The sequence below is a fragment of the Ailuropoda melanoleuca genome, chromosome 12, assembly GCF_002007445.2.
Source record: "Ailuropoda melanoleuca isolate Jingjing chromosome 12, ASM200744v2, whole genome shotgun sequence".
Taxonomy (NCBI): Eukaryota; Metazoa; Chordata; class Mammalia; order Carnivora; family Ursidae; genus Ailuropoda; species Ailuropoda melanoleuca.
The window spans coordinates 80,638,248-80,655,011 of NC_048229.1; the positions used below are offsets into that span (position 1 = coordinate 80,638,248).

Here is a 16,764-nt window from a genome sequence, read left to right on the forward strand (position 1 = left end):
TGATGGTGAGCATCTTTTCCTGTACCCATTGGCCATTTGAACAGTTGTCTTCGTTGGAGAAATGTTCATTGCCCATTTTTGAATCCCTGCGTTCCCCTTTATGTTTAAAGCAGCAGGTCTTCAAATGTGGTCTTCGGACCCTTAGGGGTTCTTAAAATTCTTTGAAGGGACCGGACCCTGAGGTCAAAACTACTCTTGTAGTCCTGAGCCCGCTAGTAGTTGGGTATTGACCAACACACACTCGGAGTTCAGTAATAGCAATTTCACTTAATGATGTCTCTAAGAGAGCAATATTAATTATAAAATTATAATTAAATTTTACATTTGAGTACAGGTATTTTAAAAAATATATTGAGGTATATTATCTATGCCCTAAAATTCATCTGTTTTAAGCATACAATTCAATGATTTTTATTAAATCGACCCAAGTTGTGCGGCCGTCACCACAATCCAGTTGTAGAACGTGTCTGTTGCCCCAGGAAGACCCGCGGTGCTGGTCTTTCCCACATCCAGCATGACGAGATCCGAGCGCTCCCAGAGGCCCTCTGCTGCACAGGGAGGCGCCGGCAGCATCTCGGGGTGGGGGGGGCCCGAGGTTTGCACCGTGAGTGGGGACCCCCAGAGCGACACAGCACAGTCTCCTCTGAGAAGAAGTGAGCCCGCCGCCTCCAGGAGAACAGCTGATGGCATCTGTGCTCACGATGAGCTTTGGACTCTCATGTGAAAGTCAGTATTTCAGAGGGCCTTAATCTCCACCTGCGGTGCTTAATAACTTTTCCAAGTGACCATTGCATGGCGTACAGAAGCACACCTGCGTAGAAGGTCCACTCGCAGTTTGAGGCGGAGCAGTGGGCCTCCATGGAACAGTCGGAAATGTTCAGCGCTGGGGTTACAGGCCCCTCATGGCAGCTAACCGCCGAGAAGCCTTGCCTGACAAGGTCCGGGTGGCGTCAGGAACAAGTGGGAGTCTGCGGAGGCTGCGGAGTCCCCTCCCCCACCCAGCTGCTGGGGGCGAGGCTGGCTTCCTTCACCTACCTCGCAAACAGGGTGTCCCGGCCAAGGGAATGCAGAAGCCGACAAGGGAGAGCCGCTGTCTGCTGTGTTCCTGTCAGCTTGAAAGAGGTTTGCAAAAAGGAAGAGAAGGCTGCTCGTGTCATTAATATTTTTAAAAGTTAGTTTTCATGAAACATTTATGTGAATATATAGTTACCATAAGTTACACGTGGCATATACTATGTAAGTTTTTTCAGTCTTAATTTCTATAGTAACTACCAATAGACACGACCCATTTATGATTCTTTGGGCTCCTAAGACCTAAAAGTTAAAGAACTTCTGGTTTCAAATCTACGTTATTTATAAAGCAGCAGCCCAGATGTTATTTTAATTATTTCAGCTAGCACAATCAAGGTATTGCTTTGAGAAGTTAAAATCTCAGATACCACGAGAGGTGACTGGTTGTCGGTGAAATGGGAAAGGAAAGTACTCCTGAGTTCTTTATGTTCTGTCGTTAAAAACTTGGCATGTGATGGTCCCTGGGACCTGATGCCCATTAGGATACATGTCTGTAGGTTCTAGGTTTGTCCTTAATATTGAATGATTAGATTTTTACATATTCTGCCTTCCATTCAATGGTAACTTCTTAAAACCATGAAGCACTTTAAACCTCTTTATTTTTACAATCCCTGTATTTATTTTCTGTTCTGAGTTTTTCCACTCTGTCTTATTTAGAAATAACACCATGGCAGGATGCCTCGTAGACACAGTGAGTGCAGCCCATCAGTGCTGGCGCTGCACCCGTGCTGATAACCGGTCAGACCGACAGCACGAAGTTTCAGACTCTAGTCATGTCTCTGGACGCAGCACGCGCACATGCTCGCGAGCATGCCCACAGACATGCTTTTCTCCTGACATCTCACGCTGCAGGAGAGACGGGTTGGGTCCTTGGATCAGTCTGGTGTGTGGTGTTGAGCGGTGGGTTACTGCCATGGGAGACAGTGGTGTCCCGTTGTCCCTGGGTTCAGTTCCTCTGAATAGGTCTTCTGCAAAGGTTGTGTCTGTCTCACTGGTCGTGGGTGTGTTAGTACTGCACACAGGTTCCTTTTTCATAGATCTGTGATCTAGTGAAGAGAAGCAAGCATCAACACATGGTGTAATAGAAGCAGGGGAGACATGGGGGGAGATACATAGACTGATTGATCCATCCCTAGCAAATTGGTAACTACCTCTGGTAGAGGGCCCTGGAAGCATGGAGACTTCACTGAATACCTTTTAGAGTATTTGGATGTATTTTTATCTGTTACTTTTATTTCATATCTATAAATGTTTCATATTTATCAACAGTGTCTACACAGGTATATATAATGATAAAAATACAGTAGTTACTAATATGCGCACCATTCAGTTAAGAACTAGAACATTATCGATGCCTTCTTGTCTTCGAAGCCGTATATGTGCCAACATGAAGAATCTTCTCCCCTATCCTGCCGCCGTGACCATGCTTCTATTTTTCCTTGTTCCCTGCTGCCTAGTGTCCAGGTCCCTACCTGGAGTCCTCACATCATTGGAAGCCTATTTCTTCACCTGGTCAGAGTCACAGTCACAAGATTTTTGCTTCCATTTTCTAGAGAATATTTTTCCCTAAACAAAATGCTTTTTTAAATTATAAAAGTAATACATATTGACAGAGAGTCAGGACAGTAAAAGATAACAGTCTTTCTACCATCCAAGAATTTGGGGTATTTCCTTCCAGGCTTTTTTCTACACAGATAAAAATTCACTTTTAAAAATGCTGTGGATGGTTGGCCCAGTCGGTGGAGAGTGCAAATCCTGATCTTGGGGTTGTGAGTTCGAGTCCCACATCAAGTGTAGAGATGACTTAATAAAATCTTTAAAAAAAATCAAAAGGCTACTGGGAGTGGACAGCTCCTGTGCTCCCTCCTCACCTGTGTGTGCTGGCTGTCTGTCCTGGTGGTAGGTACTTGTAGACCTCCCTCCTTCTGCCTGGAGCAGCCTTCTCTTTGTGTTTGGTGGCCAGCAGTGAAGACCTGTCCAGCCAGGATCTTTGCACACCCAGGCACAGACACCCACCAGAGTCTCAGAGGGGCACAGGCCACTGCTCTTGCCTCTGCCATTCCTGACTGATTTCTTCCATTCCTCTTTCCTCCCCTGTCTGTGGGAGCAAGAAGAGATCTTTCTTGTCAGTGGGCTTATTGGGTGATGTTTTTGGTTTTGTTTTGAAAATATTTTACATATTGGGGCGCCTGGGTGGCGTCCGACTCTTGGTTTTGGCTCACGTCATGATCTCAGGGTCGTGAGATCAAGCCCCTCACCAGGCTCCACCCTCAGCGTGGAGTCTGCTTGGGCTTCTTTCCTCTTCCCTCTCCCTCTGCTCCTCCCCCTGCTGCATGCTCACTCGCTCTCGCTGTCTCTCTAAAATAAAATCATTTTAAAAATACTTCATGTAAATAAAAGAACAGAGATTACCAAATACCCGTTTATCCACCACCCAGGTATATGTTTTAGGTTATAAAAGTTATGGAAACCTGGGGCTTAAGTTATTAATACTTTCCTGTACTTGCAGATTCTGCAGAAAGCCTCCATTAGTCTTTTACCTGCACAGCAGTGAGGGTACCGTGCAAGCTCTGTGACAGACGGGGAAGGGCTGGACGGCATTTGGAATCCTTTATTTAGTTGCAGGACTCCATACAGGGTCTGTTTTCTCTAAAGCTCTCTGAGAGACTGGGGTCTGAACTCCTCATAGTATAATATTTCCCAATCTCTGACTTCTGTGTGATCTCTCAAACAGTCTTAAGGATTTTAAAAGTTATTAATTTTTGCATTTCCAAAGAGAATTAATTTTAAGCATACTTTATTTTGCATTTAATTCAGATGAGTACGTTATTAGGTTGGTTTTAATACAAGCTTAAATATTCATGATGTCTGAAAGGTAAATTTAGCTTTTTCATAAATACTAAATGATTATTTCCCTTTATGTTATACAAGGAAAAATGTGTTTTGTTGATAGAAACAGTCAAGTGGAATATTACGTTTAGAAGGGAATATATATTAAAAGATAATTTAAAATTTCACTACAAGTTAACTCGTTGCAAATGTTTTTAAAACTGTTGAGATATCTGTGCCATATTTATTTTTGCACTTGCGTAGATATTACATTTTAAAAAATTAAATTTTTATTTTTATTCATGTGTTTTATTTATTTTTTAAAAATAATCTCTACTCCCAACACGGGGCTCAGACTCACGACCCAGAGATCAAGAGTCACACGCTCCACCAACTGAGCTAGGTGCCCCCCGCCATGTTAAATGTTTTAAAAGTGATTCACTTAGCTGATTAAATTAAAACTTGGACTTCTTGCCTTCTGCTCTGAAAAGTCAAGTGGTTTCCGTGAATAACCTTGGTGTTCTGTTATGGAGTAGTTCTGGAAGAGACGTATTTTATTGGTTCTGTAAAGTAGGAGGACCCAGTGTGTGACAGGCCTCGGTGTCTTGTCTCTCACACACGTTGCGAAGCACGGAAATATCCTGGGATATTTGTGAGACTTTTGGTGGGAGAAACGCAGGTTTACAGAGCTGGTAGAGACTCCCTGAGACAGACTGGCAGAATTCTCGCAGTGATCGCAGTGTTTGGAGTCACACCTCTGAACCCTTCTGGGGGTGCAGTGTCACCTGAGTGGGAGACCGCCTCACAGAGAAGGGGGCGGCCGGGGATTGTCTGGGAAGCTCTGGAACTTCGCTCTTTTTAGGGGGAGATAAACTCTTCCCAGAGTGAGTTAGGAATGGGGGCCATGTTTCCCTGACCCCATTGTGCCCAGGCCCTTCCGGGAGCCCTTAGGATGTACTGCTTCCGGGAAGCTCAGCCCGGGCTCTGGCCTGAGACCTTCCAGGCCTGCCTGCCGGGAACTTGCGCGTTAAGGGGGTTAGGGCAGCACCGGCGGGGCTGGTGGCTGTGTTCAGTTCAGGGGTGAGGACCGAGCCCAGGCGGACCAGCTCTGAGCTCTGAGTCTGCCACTGCAGCTGCCTGCCTTGGGACCTGTCTGTGCTCAGGTGCACGCAGCTAATGAGGTGGCAAGGGCTGCAGCAGGAGCCCTGGAGCTCGCGTGGGGCCCCTCGCAGGCCCTCTGTGGAGCCACGGCTCCTGGTGCTGCCCCCAGGCTGCTGCTGCAGGCAGAGCGGGCAGAAAGCTGACCCCATGCATTCTGGTTCTCTTCTCCCCTTTCTGACCTGGCTTTTGTCTCCATAGGGAACTGCACGTGGGGAATGAACTGTAGGTTTATACACCCTGGAGTCAACGACAAGGGCAACTATTCCTTAATCACCAAAGCTGAACCTTTCCCGCCTAATGGTGCCCCGCCACTTGGACCTCACCCACTGATGCCTGCCAACCCATGGGTGCGTGAACACCTCTTTTCTTTAATTGCTAGCAGATGGGACATCTAAGCTCTCTGAATCTTCAGCTTACAGCACATTAATGCACCTTGTGCAAAAGGCGCTTCTGTGATGTCACACAGTCACTGAGTCGCCTTCCAGATGCTTCCGTGTCTCTGTGTGGAGGTAATCCTAGATTCAGGCAGGGCAGTGGGTCAGGGGCCAGACTAAGGCTTGGAGAGAGGGTGGCATGCAGTCAGCTAACGCTCTCGCCAGGGTTTTTGCTCCCATTTCTTTATCAATTTTAAAGTTTTACTTGCTTTCTCAACTTTTCCCTTCTCATTTTTTAATAGGGTGGGCCAGTAGTTGATGAAATTTTGCCTCCACCCCCTCCAGAGCCCCCCACAGAGAGTGCCTGGGAACGAGGACTCCGACACGCAAAGGAGGTAACCAGACAGCCCGAGAAGAAAATGCTAGCAGCGGGCGGTCCTTGAGCAAAAGTAGCATTTCTTTAATTCAGAGACAAGGATTGAAGACCCAGTAAGGTCTCTGAGGGGTATATTTCTGTGATTTCTCTGAAGAGTTACGAATGGAAACTGATGTCTGTCCATCTCTCTGAGGTGGGCAAGGTCGCAGCACAGGTCCGCTGCCTTCCTGTGGCTTGGGCAGCAGCAGACCACGCCGCAGCCGGCGCGGTAGCCCCCGGCCGCCCAGCCCGCAGGCGCCCAGAGCCGCTCCCCAGAGACTTAGCACAGGGTGGCCCGTGCCTGTGGAGGAGCCACCCTCTCCTGAGACTGCTGCGGGGGCTCACGCACGCCCCCCCACTCCCGCTCCCTTGCTCCGGGCCCTACCGTGGCCCGAGCTGTCCGGCTTGTGGTCTGTCGGCACCAGGCCTGCTCCCTGAGCCCCCACTTCTCTCCGGTGAGGTGACAGACTAAAACAAAACCCTTCTCCTCCCTCGCTGAGCACACACCCCTCCTCTCCTCCTTTCCTCTGAGACTGGAACCACTCCACGTGGCTTTTCTGCCATGAGCAGCCTCACCTTCCTCTCCACACTTGGGCCTCCTCACCGAGTGACTATCTGGGACTCCCCAGCTCAGCGTCAGGACTACTTCTAGGAGGTGACCAGCTCTCTCACCCGTTTCTGGAACGTGAGCGAGTTCCATGGCACTGCTGAGCGGGCCTGTCCTGACTGCCAGGTGCAGAGACGGCGTGCTCAGGCCTAGAGCGAAGGTGCCTCTCCCCCACCGAGCACGCTCACGTAGGCCACTTGTCCCACACCGGCCCAGGCTCCGTGAGTCACATCAGGACAGGCTTCCCTTTGCTTTTCCTAACAGTAACTGGCATTGACTTCTCTTATAATGGTAGGTTTTAAAAAAAGCAACCATTCGAAAAGAACAGGAGCCCGATTTTGAAGAGAAAAGGTTTACCGTGACCATTGGGGAAGATGAACGGGAGTTTGACAAGGAAAATGAAGTTTTCCGCGATTGGAATTACCGGATCACCAGGGATGTCCGAGACACAGTGTAAGGAACGGTTCTGCCTCTTCCTTCCTTTTTGATAGAGTACGACGTTGTCCCCAGCTTTGTGAGCCCCGGGCTCTGGAGAGCAGCAGCATATGGGTTCCCTCAGGCATTGGGGGCCCACGCATGTCCCCTGTCCTGGACTGAGAATGGCGTCCCCACGATCCTTTCAGACTCTTTGCATGAACTTTCCTTGGTTTTTTGCTCCATGAAGGAAGCGTGTCAGCTCTGCCAGGGCCGTATGCCTGGGGCGGATTCGCCTCCCTGTGGGTTCCTGTGAGCGCTGAGTTTCTACAGCTGTTCTTGGAGCCCCGTCAGTCTGCCTCTCCCTGCCCCTCTCCAGGCACCCAGGAGCCAGAATAACCCATGAGATTGTCACCAGAGTCCAGGAACTTAGCAGGTGTGACCCTTTTCATCGTAAATGCTGTCTTTATTGTTTCTGCTCTCAGATGTTTTCCTGCTGGTCTCGTAGAGACTCATTACCGAAGTGCACGTGGTTGAAGAACAGTCAGAATTTTAGAAGTTGGGTGACGTTAAGTAAAGCTTTCATCTGCCCGTGCTTCGGTTCCAGGGGAAGGGCGGCTTTGCTGTGCTCCCCACTGAGGGGCAGAACCAGGCAGGTTTCTCCCGAGCAGCAGCTGCCGCGTGGGCCCAGTTCGCAGGGACGGCGCGGCGTCCGGCCTGTGACTGGAGCCGGCTTCAGCAGCGTGTCAGCCTTGTGGCGATGTGCCGCGCTCACGTTTGCTGCCAGGGAAGCCCGGTCGCCGGGGTCTGGCTGAGGAGGTGGTGGGGGACGGCGCGGAATGGAGGGACTCCTCTGGTGCTTGTGTTTCAGGACTCTGCTGCCCTGACCTGCACCCGCCAGGCTGTCTCAGGGCCCTCCTGTCACGTGTGCAGAAAGGAGGGGGAGGAAGCTCTTTGGTCCACGCCGTTCTTGGGACAGCTGAGAGGTTCATGGGTGGAGATTGAAAGATGGAGTTCAGAACTCTGTGTTTTCTAATTCTGGGTATGGAGGTGTGTCAGATCCCGGACAGAAACATGGGAGGACGGGACTGTGTCTGCCAGGTCACGTGGCTCCCTTCGTGTCCTGAGGTCTCATATTTTCCTTGTTTCAAATGCGGGTGATGATCTTGTCTTGCGGGCTCTGGGGGGTGGGGGGGAATCCCGGGAGTTCATGGAGCATGTGACGAGCATGCTCCTTGAGTGTGGTCATTCTGAGCACTGAAAGAAGAGGTTTAGAACCTCAAGGCTCACCCTTGACACTGTTACCCAGCCGTGGTTGGAACGGGGACTTGAACACGTGCCAGCTGGGGAGCAGCGTGGCGAGTGTGGCTCTGCAACCGCGCTCCGGCCCCACCCTGTGCGTGGTGCTGGGCTGACGCTGGCTGCGGACTCCGCACCTCCTCTGCTGGGGGGCCCCCCGCTGCGGGGCCTTCAGCCTCTGAAGCCTCTGAAGATGGGCCTTCGACCCACATTCTCACTTGTGTTTGGTGTTTCAACATCAGAGCCTTAGAATGAACCATGGGCTTCTGTGACACTCGTGTGCCAGGCCCCAGACAGACCTTGTCAGTCGGCACCGCTGGGAACAGGGTCCCGGCGTGGGTCAGGTGGGAAACCGCCTCTGCTGTGTCAACTGGGGTCCACTAAGCAGAGGAGACCCCCCCCCAACTATTTTAATGGAGAGCATTTAACATAAAGACATGCTGTCTACGAGACTATGGAAGCTGCAACTGCCGGAAGCAGCGCCCCCACCCCCCGCCGGGAGGGAGGAGTGAGGCTACAACTGTTCATACTGAGAAGCCGGAGGAGGCGCTGGGACTCCGCCGCTGAGGAGGGGACGCTGGCCAGCTCCACTGACGTCTCTGAGGTGGGCGATGAGCCGGGTTGTGGGAGTCCTGCTGGCAGCAACGGGCAGGGGCCAGGACAGAGAGAGCCCTTTTGCACCCCAGCCTCACCAGCTCCTGCGGCACCTACTGTGGGCCAGCCTCCCACGGCGCAGCTGGCGGAACGGGAGGCACTTGGCAGAGCGCAAGCAGGGCTGCTGAGACACCAAGCAGCTAACTTAACAGCAGTTCAAGGGCCATCGATGTCCAACTCAGAAAGACCAGCAGTGCTGCTTCTCCTTTCCTGGGAGCCTGCAGCACCACAGGTTCTGTGCCAGGGGCTCCTCGGCCAGCCGTGCAGCAGGCCTGTGACCACGGTGCCTGTGACACGGTGCCTGTGTGTGCCGGGCAAGGAAGGTGGGAGCAGGCCCGAGGGCTCAGCTCTGGGGCCGGCCTCAGGACCAGCAGCACACTGGGGCAGGGGGCTTGTCAGAAATGCTCCCATCAGAGCGTCAAGGGCGGGTGGAGAAGCCTTCTGGGTAATTCTGCTGCCCACCCACTGAGATCTGAGAACCATGGACGTCGTTCCCGGGGCCTGGGCTCCCTGGCCTGACACTGAGGGTAGGGTTGGAACACTGAGTCGCTGTCATGTGGTGGCTCCCAGTGGCCTTAGTGGGGTTAGCTCCGGTACCGTGGAGCTGGGTGCTTCGTTGGAGAACCGTTGAGACGACGTGCTCGCTCAGGAGCTGTGAGGAAGCTCTCTGAGATGGCATAAAGGACAGGAAAACGGTCTTTTACTGTGCTGTTGTTTGGAGTTAAACAATTTGTCCAGTAGGATCATTTGGTAAAAAGTAGGGCTTTTATAGACAGACTCCAATTCATAGCTTTAAGAGTTTCTACCTGAGGCACTTTATTCAGATGCTGACCAACTCGTGGGACCTCATGCACACAAGACATTAAGAAATGTCACCTCGGGGCGCCTGGCTAGCTCAGTCGCGGGGAGCACACGACTCTTGTTCTTGGGGTCCTGAGTTCAAGCTTTACGGTGGGCGTGAAGCCTACTTAAGAAAGAAGGGAGGAAGGGAGGAAACCTCTCTGCACAGGCTGCTGGGGCGGGGTGCGAACAGAGAATGCTGCCTGAGCCTGCAGGAGGGTGGGAGCTGGCGGACGAGGGGAGCCCAGGGTGTCAGCTGGGAGGAATGAGGTCCTTGGCAGGAGCTGTCAGCAGCTGAGCTGCTCAGTAACCCAGGGCCTGGGGTGGAGCCCTTACTGGTCAGCGTCCTTCGAGCGTACTGCTGCTTGCACCGTCCGGCCGCGCTGTCTGTGCTCCGAGGACCAGGGCCCTGGCGGCCATACCCTCCGGCTCTGAGCAGTCCCGCAGGCGGGGAGCCGTTTACACCCTGCTTACCCAGTTTCCCAAACGCCAGTCGGCCTGTACAGCCCTCCTTTGACAGAACACACACCCTCGCACGCTCTTGGGAAAGTGCTCGCCAGGGCCTCAGTGGCTGCAAATGGTGCTGGTGCCTCGGGGGCAACGTTCTTTCTTCCCTTTCAGCTGCAGCAGGCTCTGTCATTCCTGACTCCTGTCTTAAATACGATCTGAGGATCTGAGTCGTGTGGGGCTGAGGTGCTTAGGAAGATGTCTGACTGCTTGGAATGAAAGAGAGCTATGTCACCCACGGACCCGGCTTGCCGGGGTCCTGGACGAGCCCGGGGAGAGGCCTCCCAGAAGGCAGCCTGCTGGAGGCCATCAGGTGACCCAGATGCTCCTCCTGGCGGAGGCCTCAGCAGCTCCCCAGAGCGGCACCTCTGTGGGTTGTAGGCGCCTCGGTTTCCCCCACCAGCTTACTCAAAGGGGAGAGTTGGTGTGGAGCCAAGAAATCCCCCAAGAGAGCCCATGTGTTGCTGGGTTTACATTTCCTCTTTCCTCCATCGGGGTCCCAGGCATCCCCGGGGCAGGTCCTCTGGGTCCGTGGGTAAGGTGGGGTCTCCTCACCTTCCTCCCAGCAATTAGCAGTTGTTCCTTCCCGGTCAGTGACAAGCCTACGTTGTCCCTGCGGGAAGCTCCTTTATCCTCTGTGCTGGGATCTGTCTCTGGACTTCCTCTCACATTCCTGTGGGCCATTCCTTTCCTCTCCAGAAAGGCCTCCTACTGTGGTGTATTGTCTCACAAGGCATGTGTTTCTTGGCTGGTCTCCCTTGCCTCTGTCTCCCTGTGCAGGGTGTGGGGGGGTGCGGCCGCTCGTCTAGCTCTGTGTAGGAGCTCACTGCTGTTAGTACTGGGATTGCCCTACGTTTATCAATGAACTGACAGATAGCTGACTTCTTTTTTTTTTCTAAAGATTTTATTTATTTATTCGACAGAGATAGAGACAGCCAGAGAGAGAAGGAACACAAGCAGGGGGAGTGGGAGAGGAAGAGCAGGCTCACAGCTGAAGAGCCTGATGTGGGCTCGATCCCATAACGCCAGGATCACGCCCTGAGCCGAAGGCAGACGCTTAACCACTGTGCCACCCAGGCGCCCCAGATAGCTGACTTCTTGTCAGTGTCTAGTCATCCTGGCTGAGGAACATCGTCTCATTTATTCACACCTGTTTTTGTGTCTTTTCAGTGTTTTCTGTGTTTGTTTTAATTTTAGGTAGTTAACATACAGTGCAATATTGGTTTCTGGAGTAGAATTCAGTGATTCATCACTTCCATACAACACCCAGTGCTCATCCTAACAAGTGCCCTCCTTACTGCCCATCCCCCATCTGGCCCATCCCCCACCCGCCTCCCCTCCATCAACCCTCAGTTTGGTCTCTTACGGTTTGTGTCCCTCTCTGATTTCGTTTTATATTATTTCCCCCCTTCCCTTATGTTCTTCTGTTTTGTTTTTTAAATTCCACATATGAGTGAGATCATAGGATAGTTGTCTTTCTTTGATTGACTTATTTCACTTGGCGTAATACCCAGGCACCCCGAATGTGTAGACATTTTAACAGTGTTTGCTCTTCCAGTCCATGAGCATGGAATGTTTTTCCATTTCTTTATGGCCTCTCGCGACTGTTATGAAATTTTCCTCAAATACATTCTGCTCATTTCTGGTGAAGCGTCCTTTGTCCCTCCGTATTTTTTCTTCTTGCTCCCTGCTGTAAGTGAAGACTCTATACTCTCTCCCAGGCAGTGATTCTTTGCTCTCGGCCTGCCTCACTGGGTTCTTCTGGCTGCTTGCACGGGCTTTCCTGTATCTCAGTTTCCAAGTGTAGATCCTTGTCCTGGCCCGGTCTCCTGCCTCCTGGCTGTAGCAGCCGGGCCCCTGTCCCGCCGGGGGGTGCGTGGGGGCTGTGGGGCTGTGGCCTCCTCGCCGTGGCCTGGCCTGATAGAAGTGCCCCTCTGCTCCTGCTGAGTGAGAGGTTGGCTTGAGGTGCACAGCGTACACGTGTGCGGTCGCGTTGAGGCAGCATCACCTCCGCTTCCCTTCAGCAATTGTCCCAGACGCCGCCACCTTCTGTGGGTGCAGGCCCGTGGTTTTTCTCTCTGCGTCTGTCGTGATGCGCGGTATAGTCACGAATCTGCTCGTATTGACTCAACCTTGCACTCCTGGAATAAATCCCACTGAGTCATGGTGTCTGTTTTCTTAACGTGGTGTCGGATTCTGTTTGCTGACATTTTATGTAATGTTTTTGCATTAATATTCCCAAGGGATAAGATTTGCTTTTTCCTGGCTCTGTTTTCAGACTGGAGCCTTACGCAGACCCGTATTACGACTACGAAATCGAGCGTTTCTGGCGTGGCGGGCAGTACGAGAACTTCCGGGTGCAGTATACAGAGACGGAGCCATACCATAATTACCGGGTAAGTGGTGGAGCGTTGCTGTGCACATCTGACCTCACTGGGCCGTTCCTTAAAATGATCCCCTTTTTAATTTATAGGATTTCATATGGTCTTAATAGTGTTGGCACAGTGTACCAGTTTCAGCCCAAATTAACTGTTTGTGGAGAAACAGTTCAGATCCACAGATTAAATGGGTGGTGGTTCAAACAGAGACATCCTTTAGTTCACCTTTGTTCCTGCTGTGGTTTTTTTAAAAGGTAGGTTTGCCGATTTGGTTATTAATATAAGCTTGCTTGGAACTGTGTCCCACCCTCTTGAGCAAACCCCTCCTCAGGCTTCTCAGTAATACTGTTTGTAATGATGCTGTCGTCCTCCATTTTCATGACCTGGGCCCCTGCCCAGCTGTACCGTGGTGGTCTCCTGTAGGACCATTCTGTATTGGTATTTTTTGATGAGCGGATGTGCTTCAGTCTTTGAGTCCCTGATGTTTTCAGAGTGATGGGAAAGTTGCCACTAAGAAAAGGTCGGGTGGGAGCAGTGGGGTGGGCTTTGTCCTGTGACTCATATGACAGAGTTTTAAGTTTTCAGGACCAAAGGGAGGTGACTGCCCTGGGAAGCCATGAGTTAGGTTGGCCATCCTGTGCCCCTCTCCCTGGTAGAGCATCAGTAGTGCCAGGCTGCTGGGGTACAGGTGCTGCATGCAGGCAGGGCAGCCTGGAAGGTCGGAGGGGCCTGTTTGCAGCCCCTTTCCACCACCTCTCTCCCCGACCATGTCCAAGGTTTCAGGCCAGGGGAGGGGCATGAACATGCTTCATTTCCCTGCAAGGCTACCTAGAGCCTGAAACCCGTCTTCATGCTGTGATTTGGGCTTTATCGTTTTAACTTTGAATATTAGAGCGAATGAGTGGAGGAGTGCAGACTGGCGCAGAAAGGTGTTCAAGGGTTGTGCTTAGGAAAGCAAGAGCCACCACGTTGGGGTGCCCCCTCTGTAGCAGACTCCATCAAGCAGAGTGCTTTGGTCCAGGCCCACCAGAGGCCTTGCCGGGTCATCTCCACCACTCGCAGGAAGGGCTGAGGCGTGAGGCAGGTAGTGTTGAACCGTTAGGCTGGGTCCCAAGCTGGCATCTGGCTCACTGCTTAACGCTGTGTTGTAAGGAGAAACTTGGAAACAGGGTGAGCACTTGAGATCGTTCCCTGTGGCTTCAGTGATGCTGCCCGCACTTAGTGCCAGGTATCACCCAGCATGTATGTTTGACTTCAGGACCGAGAGCGGGAGCGGGAGCGTGAGAACCGACAGCGGGAGCGCGAGCGGGAGCGGGAGCGGGACCGAGAGCGGGAGCGCCGGCAGCGGGAGCGTGAGCGGGAACGTGAGCGGGAGCGTGACAAGGAGCGGCAGCGGAGGAAAGAGGAGTGGGAGAGAGAGCGAGCCAAGCGGGATGAGAAGGACCGACAGCACAGAGACCGAGACCGGGAGAAGGAGCGCGAGAAGGAGAAAGAGAAGCCGAAGCCCCGTTCCCCGCAGCCACCAAGGTAGGCCATCCGCCGGCTGGGCTCTAGGTTGGTGGCCTGGGGCCTGGAGAGGAGGGGGCTCGCCGGTGGCTCACAGGTCCTGTCTGCTTCCCGTAGCCCCGTACCCACAATCCCACAGTTGTCCCTGGGAAGCATTGGTGAGTTTTGAGGGGCAGGTGCCACCCCATCCTGTGACTTGCGTATTACAGTGGGAACGTGAACCAGGTGCCACTCATCGTCACCCTGAATCGAGAGGTGTGAGTTCCCAGCCCCCCTGCTTTGGCGGAGGGCGTGGGAGACTGCTGGCCACCGTGTGGTGCTCTGGCGTCTCCTGGTGGAGGGCAGGCCCCCAGTCGGCTCGTTCCCTGGGTGTTAGTCCCCCTGTTGTGCAGCGTCAGGAGAGCTGCCAGGGTGACCGCTGGGGTGGGCGCCGACGACACGCAGCGCAGCAGCGGCCCAAGAAGCAGGGCAGGTTCTGGGCCTTCAGACAGCCCTTGTTTAGAATACATGCAGGGGCGCCTGGCCGGCTCCGTCGGTGGAGCGTGCTTGTGATTTCAGCTCAGGTCGTGATCTCAGGGTCTCGAATCAAGCCCGGCGTCAGGCTCCATGTTCAGTATGGAGTTTGCTTGAGATTTTCTCTCTCCCTCTGCCCCTCCTATCACTTGCTCCCTCCCTCCCTTTCTCTCTCTCTCAAAGAAATCTTTTAAAAAGAAATAAAATATGTGCATATGTATATTTGAGTATGAGAGCAGGACAGGTGGTTGTCAGAAAATCATGGAAGGTGGAGGAAGTTGTGTCTGTGTTCACAGCCTCCTGAGGTGAAACGTGCATGTCCTGCAGCCCCTCTGTTTGAAGCGTACGAAGCCAGCGGCGCGTGTGCGCAGAGCTGGGGCGCCATCACGACACTAACGCGCTCCGTGCCACGGACAGAAACCTCACGCTCATTATCCGCGGCCCCTGGCAGCCACTAACCCACTTTCAGTCTCTGTAGATACGCTTGTCCCAGACATTTCATAGAAATGGGGTCGCACAACATGTGGCCTCTTGTGATCGGCTCCTTTCACTTGGCATGACGGTTTCCGAAGTTCACGTATCCATACTTCACTCCCTTTTGTGGCTGAATAAAATTCCGTTGTGTGGATACAACATTTTGTGTACCTGTTTGTCCGTTGATGGACATTTAGGGTATTTCTGCCTTTCGGCTATTGTGAATGTGGGCGTTCGGGTACAAGTTTTAGTGTGGAAATCATTTTCATTTCCCTTGGGTGTACACCTAGGCGTGGAATTGCTGGGTCATGTGCTAACTATGTTTAACCTTTTGAGGAATTTCTGGAACCTTCCTAGATAGCTGCATCAGTTTACATTCCCTCCAGAAATGTGTGAGGCTCCAGCTCCCTCCGGTAGTTTATTAGTGTCCGTCTTCTCTTATTGCAGCTGTCCTCCTGGGCATGAAATGGTAGCTCGCTGTGGCTCGGTCTTCATCTCCCTGAGCATCTGTCTATGTGCTTCTTGGTAAATGTTCTGTACAGAAACGTCTATTCAGATCCTTTGCCCACTTCTTTAAAAATTATGTGCTCGTTGTCTTTATTATTGAGTTGTATGTATTCAGGGTACAAACCCCTTGTCAGGTAACTGACTTGCACGTGCGCACCCACCCCCGTACTTTATGTGGTCAGTTTTGCTTTCTCGATGATGTCCTTTTTTTCCTCTTTTTTTTGAGGGAAAGCCTCTTATTTTATTTTTTTCCAGCTTTATTAGGTGCAGTTGACATGTAACATTGTACAGACTTAAAATACACAGTGTGATGAGTGGATAGGCGTGTGTGCTGCAGATTGGTCTCCACAGCAAGTTCCCACCAGCATCGCCTCACGGAACTACCTTCTCCGTGTGTGGGGAGAACATTTAAGATCTGCTCGCTCAGTAGCTTTCAGGTACACGAGACAGAATTGCTGGCTGCAGCCCCCGTGGTGTACGTGAGATCCCCAGAACTTAGTCATCTTGTAACGGGAAATGGGTACCGTTTGATGAGCAGCTCCCCATTGCCAGCACCCCCAGCACATGGCAACCACCATTCTGCCCTCCGTGTCTGCGAGTTTGGCTTTTCTAGATTCCACACGTAAGTGAGCATGTGCAGTGAGAATAGTCTTTCTTTGTCTGACTTACTTCAGTTAGCACTATTTCTCAGGGTCCATCCATGTCCTCACAAATGGCAGGATATCCTTTTTATGGCTAAGCAACACTCCATCATGCGGCTCTCCCACATTTTCTCCGTCTGTCCATCCACCCGCATGCTCCTGTTGAGAACAGTGCTGAGGCGAGCAGCAGTGCAGACGGCCTCTTTCTGTTTTCATCTCCTCTGGGTATTTACCCAGAAGGGGTTGTGGGGTCATGCAGTGGTCTAGTGCCTGAGGCTTCCCTTGCCTCCACCCTCACTGACGTCGCGACCAGTTCTGCTTTGGATGACAGCCAGTGTAAGAGGCAGGACGTGACAGCTCCCTGTGGGTTTGATCTGTAGGCCCCTGATAACTAGTGGCGAGCATCTCTTCACCTTACCTGTGGGCCATCTGGATGTCCTCTTTTGGAAAATGTCTGGTCTGGAAATTACCCATTTTTAAATCAGATTGTTTTTGGCTTTTGAGTTGTGTGAATTTCTTACATATTTTGTATGTTAACCCCTTATCAGATAGATGTTTTGCAAATATTTTTTCT

General features: G+C 51.9%; 1 protein-coding gene across 2 annotated transcripts in view; it reads left to right on the forward strand.

The window, feature by feature from the left end:
• ZC3H18 (zinc finger CCCH-type containing 18) overlaps positions 1 to 16,764 on the forward strand; it is a 55,724-nt gene that overhangs the window by 15,774 nt on the left and 23,186 nt on the right. For both annotated transcript variants that reach the window (XM_019803524.2, XM_019803527.2), the window contains 5 exons: positions 5,260 to 5,408; positions 5,738 to 5,830; positions 6,753 to 6,910; positions 12,450 to 12,567; positions 13,808 to 14,076. In XM_019803524.2, coding sequence (XP_019659083.2) covers positions 5,260 to 5,408; positions 5,738 to 5,830; positions 6,753 to 6,910; positions 12,450 to 12,567; positions 13,808 to 14,076 — 787 coding nt within the window. The remainder of the gene's footprint in view (positions 1 to 5,259; positions 5,409 to 5,737; positions 5,831 to 6,752; positions 6,911 to 12,449; positions 12,568 to 13,807; positions 14,077 to 16,764) is intronic.